The following is a 23172-nucleotide window of genomic DNA, read 5'->3' as shown; positions in this document are numbered from 1 at the left end:
TCATTTAGGCTACTATTATCAATTTAAATGTACTCATGTAATTCTATAATATTATTCAAAAGATACTTTACGAACGCTTAAAATAAATTGTTGCAATTGAATTGTATAGATTAAGTTTATGTCGTGTTTAAGTGTGCATAACATACACACTTTGGATACAAACTACTCTTAAAATCTGTAGGATGTATAACAATTGTTTTAATAAGCACATCAACACTGAAGCACATTCTACAATGATATAGGCCTCATTTAAAAAAAATATTTTATATCTCATAAATACGAACACTGATCTGATAGATTATCTATATCAATAAGTAGAAGAGTATCATTTCTAAACTATTATATACCGTTACTTTGGCAACATTGTGGTTAGTTATACGTTGGATGTATAAGACATATTTTTGTACGATATCATGGTAATTGTATTTCTATCTTGTTATATACCGAATCAACTGATGTCTACATGAATTTGACCACACGCAATAACTTACCAGCAGAACTGGAAACACGTTTAGAAGACAAACAGAAAGATAGGCCTAATCCCCCAATGCATTTATGGGGTAATGACCGAAGTATTTTTATTCCAAAAACATCGGTAAGTGGCTCTATTTTGTTAAATAAAGCACCATGCCAAATCCTGAACTCAAGTTCATTAAATTCGTTTAAATCTTTTGTCTTTTTTTTTTATTCGGAATTTTAATCTTCTCAAGATTGATTGTTATGATATGGATAAATAAGGAAACCAGTTAACATTATTGAGGTATTTGCTCTCGTAAAACGGACGGGCCGTGTTCAGATCCGTCTACAACAGGAAGGAAGGCATGAATTCATGGTATGATGATATTGATTGGGCCTTGTAAAATAAACCCACCGCAAAAAAATGTAAAAGCATCATTACATCATTATCAAATTGCAGTTGGTTATTGTGTTTGTAAATTGAATTGTTTAAAGGCACATTTGTTAATGTTTAATCAGGGTGCCTGTCGTTATGGGCAGACGAATGGTCCGCTTGGTAACTTAAAGGAAAAATGGCAAAATCAGCACTGTTGTCATGTGAAACGAGTAGTCAAAAACAATATAGATTATCTGATAAAACTCCTAAAAAGTAGGAAACATTTTGTCATGTTTACCCTGACTGTCGTGGCAGTTGCACGTTGAGGAGGTGATGAGGGAATTATTAAATAGCCTAGTTAATGATGGGCTCTAAATTGTGAAGAGCCAGCCGGCACTTACACTACAGTTAAGTCCTTATCCGAAACAGGCCTGTTCAACTACGGGTGTCACGAAAGCTCAGACCACGAAAGCTCAGACCCCCTAAGACCTAAGATCACGAAAGCTAAGACCCAACACCTAACTAAGATTACAAATATTTATCTTTCGCACCTGCCTTGTATTTTAACTCCTAACATTTATTCTGAATACCACACCTTAGAATTGGCACTTTCATGAAAAAGAATCACATAAAAAGTAACAAATACATTTTTAAATTGATGATTTTACAGACGTTTTTCTCGCTCACAAAATGACTAGCCTACAGTACAGGGCCATGTTCAATGTTTTTGTTTCTATGGAACGTCAAAAGAGCAAAAATTATATAGAGGGCTGAAAACTCTGTGGAGTCCATCTACAGTGTGGATGGAACAATGTAAAATTAAAATTGTAATGATAATAGTATAATCATGCAAGTACGAAGAAATAAATACTGGCAAATAAATTTTAATCTAAAAATCATGATAAGTTTTTTTGTTTCGTTTTCTTTCTGTTTTTATACTTGTACTATTATTGTTGCTCTTTTGGCGCTCCATAGAAACAAAAACATTGAGCATGGGGAGCTCGAGGAGTTACATTACAGTATACAAAGAAACACATCTGTAAAATCATCAATTTAAAGGATTTATTTATTTGTTATTATGTGTTTCTCCTTCTGAAAGTACTTATAAGTCCTAATTTTAATGTGTGGTGTTCAGGATAAAGTTAGTCAACAAATTTGGAGTGGAGTCAAAATACAAGAAAGGCAGGTGCGTAAGAAAAACATCCTCTGAACCAACACAATGGAGTAAATATATACCAACAAACAACCCGTCAAGTTTGTTTGTTGTAAAGAAAAAATATACATTTACTCAACGGGCGAAAATAATGTGAGTTTATCTATGTTTTGCGGTAGTATTAAATTATATTTATGGTAATAAATGAAACCTACTGTGTTTAAAATTATGTATGGATAAACAAGTATTGTTTTTAAGCTGTAGTATATCTTAGTATTTGTAATCTTAGGTGTTGGGTCTTAGCTTTCGTGATCTTAGGTCTTAGGGGGTCTGAGCTTTCGTGGTCTGAGCTTTCGTGACACCCGTTCAACTACCACTATAGAATTGTTGTCGAGAAGAGCATTGAACTCGGATCGATTCATGGTTATGGTTTGCGGCATTCTGCTTTAACCGAGAAGTTAATGTTGTGTCGCAACTCTAGGAAATAATAAACATAATAATCTTTTTTTTTTCATAGAAGCGCATTTACTCGACTAATAGTTTAGTATAGTTAAGAATGACATTAATGGAAAGCACTTTTTGGCGATGAACTAAACTTGTGTTCAAAATTGTTTGTATATGGTGGTGTTGTAGGTTGAGCTATCATGTTAAAGTAATAATATTCATATATTCTGCTATTTAGTTCATACAAATATATATTCCAATCGTTAGGCTATAGCTTGTATAATATATTAACAAATTTGTATAGTGCTATAATATTCCGGAAAAGCAACAAATTAGTGATTTTATTTTAAAGTTCATACCTAAAAGATGCTTTTAAAGGAAATTAATTTGTCTAAAATATTAAGGTTATTTAATAGACATCAAAATTGCATTAATACTATAATTCATACTATACAAATATTACCGGTAGTTCTTAGAATTAGAATCGATATAAATTCTAAATTTTAAACATAATTTGTTATGGTGATAATGAAGCCACTTGTTAAAATGATGTTTTAAAATGTTTTATTTATAATATACTTTACTGTCCTGTTACTTTTTCCTTTGTTTTCCCTTTTTTTGTTTTTTTTTTCCTTTTTTCTTTGTTAATTTTTTCTGTTTTTCTTTATTTTACTTACTTTTTTCGGGTTTTTTTTTATTTAATGTTTTTCTTTATTTTTTCTTTTCCTTTTTAAATTCTTTTTTTGCCTTTTTTTTCTTACTTTTTATTTTTTTATTTTTTTGGTTTCTGTTTTTCTTTTTATTTTCTTTCTATTTTTCTTTCAAAAGAATGATACCTGATAATTGTCAAAAAATGTTGGTGCATTACCATATATATCTACCGAAATGCTTCTAATAACGTTTTACGTGAATCACCATTCTGTGTAATGATGTACTATTACGCAAGTATGATCAGGCATATGATTTGTGGAAAACGACGAATAAGAAATAATACGAGTGTGTGATACACTATATTACTTTATCATAAGATTATATGTAGGATATTGGAGGTATTTATTTTCAATTTAAATAAATCTTACCTGTATTGAAATATCACAAGATATACGTTTGGATTAATGTATCTTCGAAATCATACATTATGTAGGACTGTTCACCGTTAATCTAGGACAGATTTTCGATGATAAAAAAAAATTAAAATGATAAAAAGCTCAGATATAAAAACATATTTAAAATAAAATATATTAATTCCTTCTCTCCACATGGTAATCAGCGCATGGCCTAGTATTTCTGTTCCTACGCTGCTATGTCTTGGGCTGCAGTCACGTCCTGTCTAAACGTCTTCCTTTATTTTTCCTTGATGAATTCTTTTCATCTCTAGCTCTAGCGTGTTTTCACACTCTTTTATTCGTCCATGCAAGTGCAACTATTGGTGTATTATTCAGATTCATTATTAACACATGTCCGATCCATGTAAATCTCATTCTCTTCACTATTTCACTTATTCAATGATACCTATGAAGTTAGCTACTATAGTTCATGTTTCTATTTCTTTGTTCAGGATATTTTAATTTGCCAGTGTATAGCATTGTTTATCTTAGCATGCGTTGTGCACTTTATTCCATTGTCCATGTTTCGCACAACAATTTTGAATTTGGTTATGTGATTACTTTGCCCGCTCTGTTATAACACTATATCGTCTTTTTGAAAAATATCCCATTTTTCAATCCTTTACCCATATCCTCACCTACATTTCATTTAGATCTACAACACTGACTGCTACTTTCAAATAGGCCTATACGAATTTCTAGTTTCTGTTTCCTCATCACATTTATTTTAAATTTTAACTTTGCAGGTATTTTTTTTTACTTTGCCGGTTTATTTAGACAGACTCATGTTCTTTGATTTGTTTTATAGTTATGGTAATGTCTATTATACAATTTTGTTTACACCATGTTCAATAGCAAATTAATAAGTAGTTACTTAGCATCACGGCAAAGTGCCAAGTCATGCAAATCAAGAAAGAGCGGTATCATGTCTGGAGACAATAAACATCATTCCGTGTGACGTCTTCTATGTCAGCAATCTTCATCCAATTATTTTTTTTCCATTTGGGAATACACTTTACTAGCTTTATGAATATTCATTGTATATTTTTATGGTTAGTTATTCTTTATGATAATCAGTGAGGAATATTAGAAATAATAATACATAATGCAAATAATTTGCTATCAAAGCTAAATGAGAAGGCCTAAAATATACTGCCTGATTAAGGATAAAAACGCAAAGCACAATTTAAAAAGCAAAATATAAAATATGTTATATACTATAATCCCTCATTTTTTTAATAGCTATAATGATGAATGAATTTTTCGTTTATCAAAATCCATTTACTATATAAATAAATAAAAGAATTTTAACAAGTTTTCCTCCTAAAACTACAGGATTATCATCTATGCTGATTTTGATGAAAATAATCTTTCCTTCGTCCAATCAAATGACGTCATGATTAGTAAGAGTGGTAATACCATGACAACACAACTAGTCAGGCAGCATTTGTATTTTACTTCATATATTTAGCCAAGTTTGATTTTTCACTTTTAAGTGATCAAGGACATCACAACGAACAACTTCCAACTTGTTGTCCAAATTCTAAATGCGTTTTCATTCGCTGGGGGCGCTTTTTCAAAATGGCCGCTTATGCTATCAAGTACTTATATCTCGGCAACCACTAATCGTAGAGACTTGGTTTTAATCTTTAAATGTTTATAAGGTACATATTTCTATTTACCCCTATGGAATATTTTGACCAGAAATGACTGAAAATGCCATTTCTGACCGTTTGACCTTTGACCTTCTATCATCATATCTCGGTAACTAATGATCACACAGACTTGAAATTTGTTTCAAATTGTTCACAGTATGCCTTTTTATATTTACTGTAATTAAATGTTTTGTTTTAAAGCAAACAGAAATGCCATATCTGACCTCTTGCCCTAATGCATGTAATATCCACAACTGAGAGACTATAGATTTGTCTAGTATTGTTTATAACTTGTACCAGTACTTGTGGTTTTGTTGATGATATCCCTTGTTCCAAAATCAATATTTCAAATCACCAATGGAACTGTTATAATAAATAAATACATACCATAAATATTGAATATAGTCAGATTACCCTCTCCAGTCAATAAAGTTCATCGATATCGTCTACTAGCTCTACATTCCAGTCCTTTGTATTCTCACATCCATCACCACACTCACATGCATCAGTACAGAGCAAGTTGTTTTTCTTACAACTACAGCGATTTGTTGAACATGAACCATTGCAGGTACATCGACGAATTTCTAGAAGAGCTTCTGGTGCTGGTGGATTGTTGCAAAATACCGGCTTCAAGTGACCATCTTCTAGTTGCCAGGAGTAGTCAGTTGCTGGTGGAATAGATGGAGTTGGCTTGCATGATGAATTACATACAATAGACATGTAGTATGCTCTTTCCACGTGTGGTCTAAGAGTTCCCATGGTTGGAGGTAATTGTTGTCCTTCCTTGCCTTTCGGTGCAAATAACATCCATCTCAAGTCTGTGACATAATCTGCCTTGATCTTAGAAGTACTGTATAATATGCAAACATATCTTTCCATTTGCCTGAAAATCGAATTTGGTATTTCAGAGGTCAGTCCATATACAGCAAATGCATTGAAATGCTTTGAAATGGGCGGACACTACTTTTCCAGCAAATGTACCTATGTTATCTGTACCTAATGCGTACCATCCAATCAGTGCTGCTGATATTTGTTTTCAAAGTCGGTAATAGCATTGCCATATAGGTATTTTTTACCCTCTTTTCCTACAAAATGTGGTCATTGGAGGAAGTATAGGATAGCTTCCTGTTAAAAGGATAAAGACATCAGTATCTACAGAAAATATGTCAACATTGGCACTTGGGTCTTTGTTCATACAATCAAAGGCATACAATAAGACCAGTTGGTCCCCTTCTTCCAATGTGTGTTGTCCGTGTGTCATCTCTGGCATCTTGATAACTTCTGAGAGATTGCAGTTTGCCATCATGGACGTGTGATGTGTTGCTAGGACCTTCTTCGTGTTGTTCTTGAAGTGATTAGGTATCTTCTCTGACAGATATTTTGTAAGTTCAGCTTTGGTCTCTTTGTGCGATAAAAATGTCATGGTAGTGAATGGTAGTTGTTTTCTGTGTTCTCTTATCTCGTGTAGATTCTTTTAAAGATCCTGATAGATATTGATCAAATAAAAGACGAACTTCATCATATGGTTTGCTCATACCAACAATCAGGTTAACAAATTCAGATGCAAAGTCAGAAGCATTGAACTTTTCAGACACCTTCTTTACCATATTGACGACACACATTCCATCAATAATTAGGATTGATGCTGCTTTTTATCATCTTTCTGTACAGGCCTGCTGACATTATCTGGTAGAGGGAGTTCTGTTATTGACTGCAATACCATTCTTCCATCTGGATGGAAATTTGATGGTGGAGTGCTATTGAACTCATAGTTGCCTATGACATCCTTTAGAGCGAACTCTGGCCTGCTCTTTGCCACAACTAACAACCTAGACAGCATCTTTCTCTCTTGCTTAATTGAAACTAGTTGACCTTTAATTTTGGTTTTCACCACTGCTCCTACATCCTTGAAATAAGAGAAGTTGTTTTTCTTTTGAGGGTCCCAAAATTTTACGGTTTTTTCAACCATTCGTGAAGTCACACATTTATCCAATGCTTCTTTTCCTAATTGGACTCGCTTTTCAATCGTTTGACTGACATCATCGGAGGTTACCATGCCAGGCACTGAGTTGGCTTGTCACTGAGTTCCACGGGGATCTCACCAGGCTAGCATTGTTTGCTAGGTGTTAGCGACAAGGCCTAGGCTGGAATTATAGTTTATAACTATTTAACTAAGGCCTCTCTGTACAACATTTATATCAGCATAGGTACATTATTATACAAGTAAATGTATATGTACTAATAATAAGTATGATTTCCCAGCAAACACTGTTTAAATCGGTTTAAAAAACACTTACCATTTAAACTCATGAAAACTAATCTGCTTGAACTTTCAGCCAATCACAGGCTAGGATTATGTATGGAGATAATGAGTGGCTTTTATTTATTTTAAAACTTTAATTTCCAAGCTTAAGTGAATGTTTTAAAGCATCAATAATTGAAAAATCAATAATGTGTTACAAATATGGATGTTCTGAGCAATCTGTCGAAAAATTTTATCTATAACCAACATGTTGTGGATATCACACAGGTTATGGTCAAAGGTCAGATATGGTTTTTCTGGCCATCTTGAAACAAACCTTTGCATTAAAGCAAATAGAAACATGTATTTTCTGAAAAATTTGGGATAAATATCAACTCTTTCTGACCAATAGTTATTGAGATATGATAAGATCAGGTCAAAGGTTAAATGGTCAGAAATAGTATTTCCGGTCATTTTAGGGCAAAATGTTCCATTATAGTGAATAGAATTATGTACCTTACGAACATTTTAAGACTAAAACCAAGTCTCTACAATTACTGGTTGCCGAGATATAAGTACTTGATAACATAGGCGGCCATTTTGAAAAAGCGCCTCCAGCGAATGAAAAACGCGTTTAGAATTTGGACAACAAGTTGGAAGTTGTTTCTTGTGATGTCCTTGATCATTTAAAAGTGAAAAATCAAACTTGGCTAAATATATGAAGTAAAGTTAATATAGTGACAAATGCTGCCTGACTAAACGATTTTATAGTTTTTATTGATCATGACGTAATTTGATTGGATTTAAAAAAATATTATTTCTATCAAATACAGCATAGGGCCTAAATTATTATCCTATAGTTCTAGAACGAAAACTGTTGCAATTTCTTTTGTTTTATCCAAGAAAAATGAATGTTTATCTATTTATCGTCGATCGTTATCGCCCTAGAGGGTAAGTGGGCCTTTAGGCTTTATACAGGCGGATTCGTAGGCTCTATCATTTTCTTAACTATGTTTCGTGTTCCAATCTGTTCTAGCATTTGATAGTTGCTATATTCTTCCTTATGTCTTCCTTGTCTCATAAAATACTAATACTGTAAATAAATAAACAAAATCCTGTAATAAGTTGAAAATATTGAATTTGTTGATTTTTTAGTATCTTAGTTTATTGTATCTGAAATCAATTCGTAGGTATCTGGTGAATTACCAAATTCAAATTGCGCCCTCAGTAATTTGGTATGTTCTAAATGTCTACTATTTACTAAACAAATTTCCACTAAAGAAATGTCTATATACTAAACATTTTCATATCACTAGTGTTAAAATCATAGTTCTCTTTTTAAATATAATTCAAACCCGACAATTAATCTGGAGTTTTGATGTTGTTTCCCTGTATGTATTGTCGGATTCAGGAGCTAAGTTGAATTATTCATGGGGAATATATTACAAGGCAATATATGGGATATAACTGGTAATAGATAGGCCTACGAGACATTGCACAGTTGGTGTTATATAACTCAATAACAAATTTTCTAAGCACGGAAAACAGTGTTTTAGTTGAATTCAATTCATTAGGTCTTCTAGGTTTCAAAACCATTGTACAGGTCACAATTCAATTTTCGATCCTATAAATCTCCAATCGGTATTACTGGAGTGTATGGTGTTTGATTATGTAATTGATTAATATACAACCAAGAATATAGTAGCCGTTATTATCTGTTATCAGAGCTTTGTTGATCATTTATAAATGTGTAACCTATACAAGCTTGAATTATGTTACCAGTAGTTTCACACACATCATTCACAAACATACATCAGGATTTAACTGCACGTGTTTTGTAACAGCTATAGTATAATCGCAGTATGCATTGTTACGTAGGCCCATATGCATGTTTTCCTTATAGTTTTTCACGGAAATAAGGATTTATAGCTTTTTATTAAACTCAGTTCGTCTGTACGATTATTCTCTGAAGGCGTATGAAATCGGCGAACCGTAAACTCTGTTTTCATTATTGTTTCCCTATCCGTACTCGAACAACCGTACACATAGCATTGTTATGGTCGTCTTTTACCTGTTCGACGTATATGAAATGTTTTAACTGTTAGTTGTGTAGAGTCGACCTGGCTGTTTTAACTGTCATTATATTGAAGTGAAGCCGTACATAATGTTGAGGATATGAAGAATAGGCCTACTACTACTCTATTTACCTGTCAGAATACCAGTTAGTACAGAACATACAACAAGGTGCTTCCGTGATGCTGATTGCTGTGCATTATTTCATTTATCAAGACGATTTACAGTGCTAAATTGATTAGGTGTTTAATATTGTTCTCTTGGGAGATATTTTGTCTACTGATGAGGTTTTAATGTTGGGTATACGTCGGAATGGAAATCCACACCCTTTAAATTAATTCCAGAATGTGCATTGACACCATAGAGGATGAACGAATTATAATCGCGTAATTTGAAGCCAAGAGGCTCATTGAAACGCTATTTGTAAGTACAGTATTCCTCATATTGATTGATGAGAGTATTTACAATTTTACAAGCAAAGGAAGAATATTAAATGTTAATAGTTCTATTGGTATACGATTATTTGATTGTTCTGTCTGGACAGTACAGAATTGAGCCACACAACATTTATACCACAGTGACGAAAAATAATTAGCCAATCAAACAGTATTGTTAGGACGTTGATTAAAGTTAAACAGTGGAACCAGTACAAACTGTACCAGGTGAAGCATATACCAACCCAATAATGTGAGTTTGCTAACTGTTCCTGGATTTAATACAGCTATTGATATTGATAGTCAATACCAGGTTTTATCATTACTGCAGTGGGCGTACTGGAAATCGGATTAGTCCTCCTCATCATACGTGATTCTGATTCGCTTTATCGAATTAATTGGCCTACTTTATGGTGATGGGACGCGTGTAATGGAAATACTATTTTCGTTCAGAATGCTCATTCCAACACGTGTGCGATATCAATAATTTCTGCTCGAGTTCTTTCATGGAATATTTTACTTGTTTATTATGTACCGGATTTCAAAGAGATCTGTACTTTACTAGGTGAAAGGAATTTTTGGAATATAGCCCGATTATGAGGTCAAATACATGGAGGTATTTACATGATAAATGAACTATAGATATACGTCTTATTATTCGAGCTACAATTGTCAATAACTGGCATTTAAAACACATCTCTGCAACATTTATATGTGGATATTATATTCAGGTTCCAGTGGAAACAAGATTTGTGTGTGCGTGTGTGTGTGGATATAATAATAATTTGGTAGGATGTCTGTGGCAGCCGTATCCGAGTCACGATTCCGATGGAAGCGACGGCAAAGCGAACCGCCGAGACCTTCGCGTACGTTACATCGGAGAGTAAATATACGTCGAGTAAGTCTCGGAACATGCCTCGAATTGGGTCCAGACGGTGACTCTGATGCATTCACGGTTAGTGATCATGAATATCATTCAATTCAGTAGAACCCCTCGGCACCTATAATCAGAGACACTTCCTAAAGGGGACACTTCCGGGGACACTTTCTCGTGAGACGAATAATGGGAAATGAAACACCACGATAAACCCTTATTTAGGGGTTGGGGGAGGGACGTCCCATTGAGAGGAATATGAACACCACATGGATCCCTTTTAATGAACACTGTGTTGGGTCCCACATGGTTCTACTGTATATTCATTGTTATTATGCGCCACGCATCATTTTGTAATTAAGTATACTGCTGCACCATAATGTATAAGTTACTAATGTTAAATTAGTTATTGACACTTTATATGGTTTAATCATGGAGCTATTAACACGTACACTATATTATTCACACGCATGATAATACACTATTAGGTGATAGTTATTAGATTATAAAATATTGTTGTTAAAATTAATTATCAATAATCAACTAAATCATGAGTCATGGTCAAGGTCAACTTCATTTATCCATGGAGGCCCAGAGGTCTTTCCTGCAGGGCCGCGGGCAGATACAAAATGAGGGAGTGTCTGAGAAGACGTCTTTTCTAAGGGCTTATCTGATTTTGGCAAATATAATATAAGATAACCCTAACAATATTCGAATGCCGTGCAATGTGTAATTTAAAGTTGATCATCATGATCGCTATCGTTGTCGAGAGTGATGTCGTTTGCTACTTTGTCACTTATAAATATCATTGTCATCAACATCAACAGTTTTTCTCGACTTGCGTATTATTGTAGTCAATAGATAAATTACCACATCATTATAAAGTTGCCATTAACATCATTGTCATTAATGTGCATTCAAAACAATTGAAATCAATTATCATTCTTTACAGCATCCATACCATCTCATTCATGATAAATTATCAAAACTTAAACCATCAGCATCATCATCGTCATTATACAATAATCGTCGTCGTCGTCTCTATACAGATAGAGTTTGATGCGGAAAAGGAAAATGGGGATAACCGCCTTTACCACCGACGCAGATCCTGGTCAATTAGAGATTGTCCCCCTTACTTTTCAACAGCAAAATCATTAAATTGTTGAAATGAAATAGGAAGTAAGACTTCTATGACATATCTTATGTAATTTCAGAAAATATAGTATATACCAAAACACTAGTATATATATTTTGCGTGAATGTAACTAGTGGCGCATCAGGACCAGTGCCTAAAAAGTGCGTAACCCAAAATAATTGTATTCTTCTGGGCGGAATTTTTATGTGCTCAGAAATCGATTGAAACGACATATAAATTACTCAAAGAAACCGAGCTTCTATGTGGCTTTGCGCCCCTGACCCCGACCCAGTATAAATATATATTTCAATCAAGTATTTCATTTTTATACGCCCCCCCCCCCCACCCCACACTATTAAAAACGGATCTGCGCCGTTGGCCTTTACACCATTTATCATGCTCACCTATCTAATTTTCTTCACCTATCTCATCACAAATGTATTTTGTTCTTTCTGCACCGGAGTGTTTGATGAGGGAACGTGAATGCTATTAGTTATGCCTCACATGAATACATTGCATATCTGAAATAAAATGTTAAGCTTTGGTGACAGACTATAAGCATTAGACTGACCGTGTCTTCGAGTTCCCCTTCAGTATACATTATTATCGAATATTGTCAACATAGTAGTATTATAATAATGCAAGTAATATGCTTCCGTAGTTTTATTCAGTCCTGATTCTCTAGGCGTTTTAGTTGGATAATATTTATATTTTATATATCTATGTTACGTTAGTAGCAAAGATATAGTATTGTTTATAAACAAGACCCTTTTCATAACACTAGTCCTTATATCTTGGCCAATAAGAACGCAGGATTGGTCATAAGGAAAGAATCTTTGGTGGCTTATCCACTACACTGAAATAGTTTTGTAAACTCAATTTCCGTCATTCCAAGACTCAGATATTAATATAGTAAAAATGGATTAATTGGAGTATGCACCGAGTTACCATCGGGAGATGATGACCTCGTACCTAGTTTTATGGCTGGTATATAAGACAACATAAGAATATATTGTTTTATTAATTTTCTGTGTAACCTCATAAAATCGTTATTCTGTTGTTAGTTTTCAATGCACGATTTGAACTTTCATCTCACCTTTCAGTCCCACGGACACAAACATTAACACACATGATAACATTTCGTAAGTAAAACTATATAATATATTTTTGATAGGTCATCATTTTTTGTACAGTATTTCCTTTGACTAATGTTATCGTAAATGAAGTCGTCATGACAACGTAAACATAGGCCTAAATACTTCATTCTGTAACTAAAGTCATTAATTTGTCTATACTGGTTATACTCGCTTCTCTAAATATGTTAGATATGAAAGAGGCGGATGATGATCATTAATCATATTTAACCTAGAAAAAATATCGATTTATGAAGGTGAAAACTAACGAATATTTTATTTTAGTTAGAGTTTGTTTTTATCCCAGATGTTCTTTTATGTTTTTACACCATTCAGTGTTGGGTTCCTATTCGTTCCTTAATAGGGGTTCTATTGTATTATGTTGGGAATGTGTCTCACTCAGGCAATCTTCACCCTGCAAAGCCTTACACAATCGGAAAAAAAATTACCTCATGGTTATTTATTGCTGAATAGGTGTTCGACTTTGTCAAAGAGGAGGATCCCATGTATGATGAAACGGTAATTCAGTTGACAATAATATATTCATAGCGTTAACTTGTTTCTTGATCTAATCAGAAAAGTATATTTCACAAAAGTGACAAGTGTGAACATTCCAGTGCTCATTTAAAATTTAATTTATTGGCACAAATTGGAATTAGTTATTTAGCAGGCAGATAACGTTTCTGCTTGTTTTGCGTAAACGGGTTTTAAAACTAGAATGTGTTAAGAAGAATATTGATAGACCATGAAAGATTGGATTTATATCGTAACATAAAATATTCAATATGCATGCTACAAAATCCCGTTTATCATCACAATCATATTCATATCGTGTGCCGTATACTCTAAAATAATACAGTGTTTGAAAGTTTCATGTTCCGCTTCATGGTATAATGTTTAAACCCTATCTTCATACAATCCAAATAGGCCTACTGTATACACGACAGTCGAACCAGAGGTGACTTAACTCCGTCCGTTCACTACTGTAAAGATAAAACTCTCTTTGTACTGGGTGGCAAGATTGATTGTTTAATTAAATGTTTATTTTATCACCTATCATGCTAACTGTAACAAATAAAGCATGACTTAATGTTGTCCCGATGTACGGTGTCTATACAATGACAATTTCTATTGATCATCATTCCATTAATTATCAATACCTGTATATATATAATAGTTTCCTCGTTTCATGATTTCTTGGCGGATTTTTTTTTTTCTGTTAAAACGATTTATTATGTACACTCTTATCAGTGGGTAGTTGAAATTACACATGTATATTTATAACGTACCATGGCCATAATATGGGAGTCATTTTTTTTATTGCATGGTGTTTCATAATTTAACTTGCATGGTTAAAAACTCTCCGTGGGTATCCATTTTATAGGCATACTTGCTGTTTAGGCTTAAAGAATGTATTGCCCATGCCAAAGTCCGACCAACTTATTATAAGGCTATTTGAAGCAGCGAACAAAAGGGGCTTGATCATAAAGAAACTCGAAAAGTTAAGGAGACCATTGTGCTTTCGTAACAAGACAGACAACACGCTGTGGTCGATTTGTCCTAATTAGTTACTGTATTGCCTATAGGGCAATAGTTGATTCAAATTTAAAAAGAATAAAAACATCGACCGCTCGCCTTATTATTGTCAATTTCCCATGCACTGGAAAACACAACAAACTCTTTGGATGTGCAGTTTTCAGTGCTTTTTAATTACATTTATTATTATTTATTATATTATATGACATTATCATTAAGCCTACTTGCTTGAAAGCCACCATGAATATTGTAATAACATCAATGGCGATTTCAATGGATTTTTAGCAGTAGGAAGTTTCATGTTTTTTTTTTATTCTAGGCCTACATTTTAAATACCAAACGTAAATTATCGTAGTGCCATGAACCAAGTTCACAGGCTTTCAGTGGTGAATGTATTGTTAGTTTACTATTGTAACACTCGACAACAATAATACAATCAATGATTAACGATCTAAACAACCGCCGCCATTTTTGTAGTGAAATGTTCAACGAGGCTGGTTCACTATATGTAAACGTGACGTATTTTTTTCTACACCGGTACTTAACTCGACTTTTATAGAGGATTTCAGAATAGTATTAATCAATAACAAGGATAAATGCAAAGCTCAGTCATATATTATCATTTAACATTTTTCATTCACGAAAGCAAATGACATCACCAGTGTTGTTATTATTACAACCAAGGAAAAAAATACACTAGTCTTAGTCCCCACTCTCTCCTCCCCTCTCTCTACCCCTCTTTCCCCTGCGCCATATCTCCACCCCCCCCCCCCCTTTCCATGGTAGGCCTATAGCATTTTTGCAGGGAAGTTGTAGCTGGTTTCCGACCTAATTTCTATAGGCCAACCTCATTATCGGTATGCAAGCATTATTCCCTACGTTTTATTAAATGTTTATTCTCATTGAAGTTTTAGTATAAAATGAATATTTTGTAATATCTCTAGTAAGTCTCTAATAAATTATTTAGTGTATTGTCAATACGTTCTAAAAGGCCATGTCAATCGGATTATATAGAAATCAATATGAATGTGGTACTTGTTTTGATGTCACGCATGATGAACTATAAAGGGTAAGAATAAAGTAATCACTTAGCATATTAAGCAGCCTGGAATTATTATATAAAAGGGGGATTTCAGACAGGGGCCATTGGGGTTGAATTGAATCCGTTGATTCCGTTGAATGGTCGAATAACGCAATTATGTTTTATGGTCTTAATTGTGTTAACATATTTGTGAAGGCGGTACCAACCACCTCCCCAACAACCCTAAACCCCACATACACTCTCCATAAAGTGGAATTCCCAACTTTAAAATAATATGATAACCTATAGTTTGGTGGGTTGGCATGTGTACATCTTTACAGATTTTATCTTTTTATAATTATATTCATGGAGGAAATATATGAGATATATAATTGATTCAATCAAGCACAACAATACGTTTAGATAAGTTGGTATTTAGAAAGTTTTGTCTATCTTCAATACTAAATAGAAGAACGGAACAATGCGACCATGGCCATGGCATGGTATTGTCATGCAGTTCGAATTATTACGTCCTTTTGGTGGCTGAGCTGAAAATGTAGTTTCAATCCTTATAAGCCTGTGTGATTAAAGTCTTATTTGTAGCATCGTTTCGATTGACCGGAACTTAAGTGAACAGTAAACAGATAAAATGGTCAGTAGCATTTGAGAATACTACTTACTAGAACCGGTACATTTTGACAAATTCTGTCATTATTTAAATTTAGAAATTGTTATTTCTATAACTAGTGATTTCCAATTGTTGGACTTGTTATTTTAATAGGCTGTTTTTCTTCACTCTGGGCTGGTGGTTTTCATACCTTTGGGATATATTTTACCAATGTTATTTTCTGTGGGCTAGAGTAATTATAATTTATTTTGTGCTAGTTGTTTTCCTTCACCTTTGGGCTAGTAGTTTTGTTTACATTTTGGATAGAGATCTCTTTACTTTTCTACTAACCAATAGATGTTTTTAACTTGGGGCTAGTATTTATAAGACGCATAATGTAAGCTAATGGTGTTCTACTTTGTAATTTGTCCGATTCAATTCGATTCAAGCCGTATGTTAAACTATAAATGTTTACCAATTGAAAACTGAAATTAAAAAGGATAGGCATATTACAAGACTTTCCTATTATATGTACTGTATAGATTATTCTCGCACAACTTTGAAAGAGTTGCACAACCTAAACATTAACTTTATACTCACGCGTCACAACAAGGATATCTTGAGAAAAAAATGGTGATCACGTTATATACATTATTGTAGGCCTACTGTGGATTAACCAAACCACCTATATGATCACTTTACACGTCATCTTTGCTTGTCATACAACGTTTTGGTTGACCTTATACCGTAAAGATGTATTGTCCCTTCTGAAAAAATAATTATCTAAATTTGATGTTGTTGAATAAGACATTTTAATGTCATATAATAGTTATCCACTTCGATCAAAAATTAGATCGAAAAAAAAATTGAATTGAAAAATCTTTAATTTTTTAAGCAAAAAAAATAGTCAAATTGGCTGCCAGGCAATGGATTTTTGGTTGAATTTGACCATTTATTTTTGTCATTTTATAAGGGAAAATATAAACTACAAAATAACCTATTCAAAATCTTATTTAATTAATATTTATTTTTCATGTTTTTGGGGGACAATACGTCTTTAAGTTTAAGTTACGCGACATTTGTTATACTTATTTCTAAAAGTTGAATTCTTACTGTAGATTCACTTAGCTGAGTAACTATTAGAAAATGTAATATAATAGTACATCTATACAATTAAATACAGATAATGATATTTTGATTATATACTAGTCTACTGTACATAACGACTTGAGGGCGGGACAGTATGTATCGTACGATGGTAAGAGAATACAAGTAAAGCTATCAAAGATTTCTATTCAATATAAATGTTTCCGGGACAGCTGAAGAATTGGGAAGGGATCCTTGAGCTGATAATAAAAATGATGGATTAATATCGCCAAAGAGAAAACTTCTAATGAGTATTTCTGAATAAATTAGTAGAACTGTTTGGAATTAACTTTCATCACTCAGTCAACAAAATCTATTTATAATTTATATCCGATTACACAAGATACAGGCCCTATATGAACATGTCATGCTCATTTAAAATAAACATTGTAATAGAAATTGTATAAACCACCATTGTTTAAAAAATATCTATAATTTTAACCACTAAAATTAACATTGCACCAAAATATTTCATTTCTGTTTAGTCGCATGCAAACGCGACTCTACAGCTCACTATGTCGGTCGGTCGGTAAACACTAACTCAAATTTATAAGCACGCGACTGCGTGTATATATGGCCTTGTTCATCCTTTTCTTGATTTAAACTAAAATGGATTACCTTGGTTAGTGCTGTAGTAGGCGCATTGACATTTATTTTACAAGAAAAATGATCTCTTTTTGTGTCAATGTAAAACCGACAAAATCAAGTAGGCCTATAGTTTAAAATAGGATTATTATTATTAATTGCAGTAATGCATCTTTTAGCACCAAACAAGCTCCAATTTTCTCTTTGATCGTTCCATTTTCTCTTTGATCGTTCCATTTTCTCTTTGATCGTTCCATTTTCTCTTTGATCGTTCCATTTTCTCTTTTACCATTATTTGATTCCTCAATTATTTATTTGTTTTAAGTATATGCTTACACCTACGCATTTATATTTAAAATATTTATGAATTAATTTTGAAATACTTTATTATTCTATTGGAAGGAATTGAAAAGACGTGCTTTTTACTCAACAAATATTTAATAATTAATGTTATCGGAAAGAATTACACGGATTAAATTGAATGATAGTGTTAAGGATAAAAGGATTGAGTAAGTTTTTCAAGGGTATTATGAAATGTTGTTAAGACAAGAAATGGTAACAGACCATCACAAAACAAGAGAAAGAGTCAACTTGTTAAACGTTAATTTGCAATTTTAAACGGTAACAAACTATGCATCATCAACACTTAATTATTTTCTTCTTCATCAAGTTAAAGTATATCACCGATCGATCATCATTGAATGTGAATTTACTACTTACTGCACTCACTTTCAAATCCATTAATATTCAATAAATGATTAGAGCTGAGTGAAAACACCAAAAACAGGTCATCATTGCTGCTTACACAAAATCCATATTACCCCGTTTCGCAAATGTGAAGTGTTTAGCATTTAACATACTAATTCATTTATCATTATGTTTAGGCTTCCTTCTAATCATTATTTCTTCGTAAAATTGTTATACTTCAACTTTATATTCTATCTGCAGTCTATCTCTATTCTGTTTACAATTACACTGTAAAAATAGTGTTTAGATCTTAAACATGTATTTTGTACCCACTTTTTCCACACATTTAGCCTTAAACATGTTTAGATGTGAAACATGTTTAGGTTCTAAACACATTCTAAACATGTAGTCTGTATCCAACTCAACACATCAGTGACGTATTGATTGTTAAACATGTGGAGCAATATGAAGACAAGTTTAGGTTTTAAACGTGTTTAATTTGCCATGTGTGGAGCTCATGTGTGGAGCTTTTTTCCGCCACAGTAAAATCGTATGCACACAACGCTAAACACATACCTAAACATTTTGACTGCTAAACATGTGGAGTAATTGAACATAATATTGACATTAGTCAAGTGGAGGAAAACAACATGTAGCTATAAAGACGTTTAGCTTTTAAACACGCTAAACATGTAACTCGTGTCTAAAAGCTAAACGTGTGGAAAAAGTGGGTACAAAATAGGTGTTTAAGATCTAAACACTATTTTTTACAGTGTAATAGCAGAATAGTTCAGAAACCAGTTTTTTACTGAGAAACAGTTCAGAAACCATGAGTTCTTCATTCGAAATAGTTTAAAAACGAATTCCTCATTGAGGAATAGTTTAGAAACGAAATGCCTCATTGAGGAATAGTTCAGAAACTAATGCCTCATTGAGGAATAGTTCAGAAACTAATGCCTTATTGATGAATAGTTCAGAAACTAATGCCTTATTGATGAATAGTTCAGAAACTAATGCCTTATTGATGAATAGTTCAGAAACTAATGCCTTATTGATGAATAGTTCAGAAACTAATGCCTTATTGATGAATAGTTCAGAAACTAATGCCTTATTGATGAATAGTTCAGAAACTAATGCCTTATTGATGAATAGTTCAGAAACTAATGCCTTATTGATGAATAGTTCAGAAACTAATGCCTTATTGATGAATAGTTCAGAAACTAATGCCTTATTGATGAATAGTTCAGAAACGAATGCCTCATTGAGTAATAGTTCCGAAACGAATGCCTTATTAAGCAATAGTTTAGAAACTAATGTCTTATTAATGAATAGTTCAGAAACGGATGGCTCATTGAGCAATAGTTTAGAAACTAATGCCTTATTGATGAATAGTTCAGAAACGAATGCCTCATTGATGAATAGTTCCGAAACGAATTTTTCATTGAGGAATAGTTCAGAAACTAATGCCTTATTGATGAATAGTTCAGAAACGAATGCCTCATTGATGAATAGTTCCGAAACGAATTCTTCATTGAGAAATAGTTCAGAAACTAATGCCTCGTTGAGGAATAGTTCAGAAACTAAGGCCTCATTGAGGAATAGTTCAGAAACTAATGCCTCATTGAGGAATAGTTCAGAAACTAATGCCTCATTAAGGAATAGTTCAGAAAATAATGCCTTATTAGTAAATGGTTCAGAAAGGAATTCTTCATTGAGGAATAGTTCAGAAAATAATGCCTCATTGAGGAATATTTCAGAAACGAATGCCTCATTGAGCAATAGTTTAGAAACTAACCTCTAATTGAGGAATATTAGTTTAAAAATTAACAGTTTAGATTAAAATTAATTTCTCTTTGAGGAATAGTTTAGATTAATACTAATTACTCTTTGAGACCTAGTTTACATCGTTAAGGAATAGTTTAGAATAGATTGAAAGTTCAGAAAGCCCCATTTTCAGTTGATGAACATCAAAGTCCTTGTCGGTACAGGTGGGCTTCCTACAATTTACACTGTCTACAAACATGTTTTACTGCATATTGCAGTTAATTCATGAACATGATGAAGGAGTGTCATAAAAAATACCATGTCGAAAATAATTCCGTCATTTTCCTTAATTGATCTCAATTTACATGCTGTTGTTTTACGACCAACAAAATGATATACTCACTTTCGATTAAACACTTTATTTTTAAATTATAACGTAAGATGCGTCATGAACCATCACCTGACGGCCAATTGAAGGTAAAAATCATGTGAATCAAACATCTGTTGCCATTAATGTTAACTATAATAACGAATTATTAAGCGTTATAACGAATTATGAAGCGTTGTATATAATTGCTTCTATATTACCATTTACCAACGCTCTAATACTAAGATCTGTAATCATGTTCGTCGCGTGTGAACTTTGTCTTTTAATAATTTTTCAGTAGGCAGACCCATAGTCAGATACTGCATCGTTATCATTAATATTTATTCAACGTGTATCATTATATGACGTATCGTTAATCAAAACAATGTAGGTACTTCATCAACATAATTTTTTGAAGAATAATTAACCTATTTGCATTAGAAGACTTAAGTGAATTATGCTTAATGTTTAGCCGTGTATTTCAGTGATGGAAGACAGCCACATACTTATATAAGTTCCTTCATCCTTCCAAATAATCTTGCATCTTTTGCATATCTTCTTGTATATCTGCATTATTTTTCATGGTGTGTGAATAGATGAAGATAAATAATTAAAAACTTGTTATTGTGTTATTTTTTCAATAATTTGCATAGGTTTTAGTCTTAATTGCACTTTTTGTTTGAAAATATACTATATCAACACAAAAGTGCTTAACGAAGTGCCCATCCAGGAATCACTATTCCAACTATATGAACAAGCTATCTAGGCTTTAAAGCGAAACATCATTTCAAAATATAAAATATCAATGTAGTTAGGTACTTACTAAAAGAATGTGTGTATTCCTTACATGTAGATTCAACGGCTCCAATTTATTTAGAAAGCAGATGGAAATCAGTGCTCAAAATGCATCAATTAAATATATTGTTTGAGTATAGCCGCATGGTATTTATGCAGCTGAACTTCCCAATTTCTTTCTTAGATTTTGCCTTCTTCATATTTTATTATTTATCTTTTTATTTATTCAATTTTCTGCCATATACAATACACAGAAGACAAAACAAATATAAAGGGCAAGAAAAGACCAAACAGGTGCTAAACACCTATGCTAGTTGGTCAACCCAGAACAGAGCACAAATTACATTCTACAATTAAAGCATCTACCAGAAAGCGACCAACTACATACATTTTCAACATCAACATTATTCAAAAGTATTGAAATAATTTCACAATTTGGTTTTAAAAGAACAGAAATATTTAAATTGCGAATTTCACCAAGTAAGTTGTTCCAAATTCTTATAGGCCTAACACGTTCTTTGAGAAACATGTTTAAGTTTTTGTTTTCTTTATAGAACTAATTTGTTTTAAAACATAATTTTAGATTTCTAATATCAGAGATACAATTCTTGAATTACTCGCGCGGCCTCTGGTAGTGATGACGGGTGACACGGGTGATTGTTGACAATCTTATACAATATATACTATATTCATATATAATATTCACTTCGATGACAATTTTTCTTGTGTACATTTTTCAGAAGGCTAGATGGCAACATTATTAAGAGATAAAATACATATTAAATTAATGGATTTCACATAGTGCACCATTAGTATTTAAAGTATTCTGGTGATAATTTCTGATAATAAATAAATTAAACGATTCCACCGTGACTTGGCAAACGTTCCATTGCAACATTTCATTTCGAGTGAAATTATCTCTTTTTCTTTTACTATATTGATTACTTTGCTAGTGATATACATTTATTATATACAGTAACGGTAGACTGATATAATATGCAATTTAATTGAATAGCAAAAAAGTATGTCGAGTCATAAAGAAATACGGTCTTGCTACGGTTAAATATGATTGCATAACATTGACACCATCATACTTTCAAATGTTTCAGTATATATAGCTGTATACAAATCCAATCTCTGTCAGAAATTTACACAAATTTACTGTTTTGTAAAACAGCTGTTGGTTGAATTTTTTACATTATAAGTAAAATGATTTAATCATTGTTAGTTAGAGCATCACACCAGTGCCACTTCGTAGGCCTATTAACTAGTAGGCATATTATACTTTCAATGAAATGAATCTGTTAAAAGGTGTGTTATCTTTTTAAAACATTTGTTATTTTCTTTTCTGTGTCATTGTTTCAGTTAGAATGATTATATATTTTAGCGTTATCATTGATTTTGTATGAATGTCAACTTAAATTCTTTTAATTGATTTGGGATTCGCCGCCTAGACTAGTTACTGGGGAATGCAATTTTGTTTATCTAGAGGATCAAATTACTGTTTAGTACCTAAAGATGATTATTATTATTATTATTAAATTTGATTCACTGAATTCACAAACCTCAGAAAAACATTACGA

At 32.8% G+C, this 23172-nt stretch overlaps 1 protein-coding gene across 1 annotated transcript in view; it reads left to right on the top strand.

The window, feature by feature from the left end:
- Nucleotides 1–9485: 9485 nt before the first annotated feature.
- Nucleotides 9486–23172, top strand: part of LOC140052365 (3',5'-cyclic-AMP phosphodiesterase 4C-like) — a 99751-nt gene continuing 86064 nt past the window's right edge. The window contains exon 1 of the mRNA XM_072097905.1: nucleotides 9486–10894. Coding sequence (XP_071954006.1) covers nucleotides 10733–10894 — 162 coding nt within the window. The 5' untranslated portion in view covers nucleotides 9486–10732. The remainder of the gene's footprint in view (nucleotides 10895–23172) is intronic.

Source organism: Antedon mediterranea, chromosome 6 (assembly GCF_964355755.1).
Source record: "Antedon mediterranea chromosome 6, ecAntMedi1.1, whole genome shotgun sequence".
In the NCBI taxonomy this organism is placed as follows: domain Eukaryota; kingdom Metazoa; phylum Echinodermata; class Crinoidea; order Comatulida; family Antedonidae; genus Antedon; species Antedon mediterranea.
The sequence above is the reverse complement of the archived record's forward strand: the minus strand, read 5'-3'. Positions and strand labels throughout refer to the sequence as shown.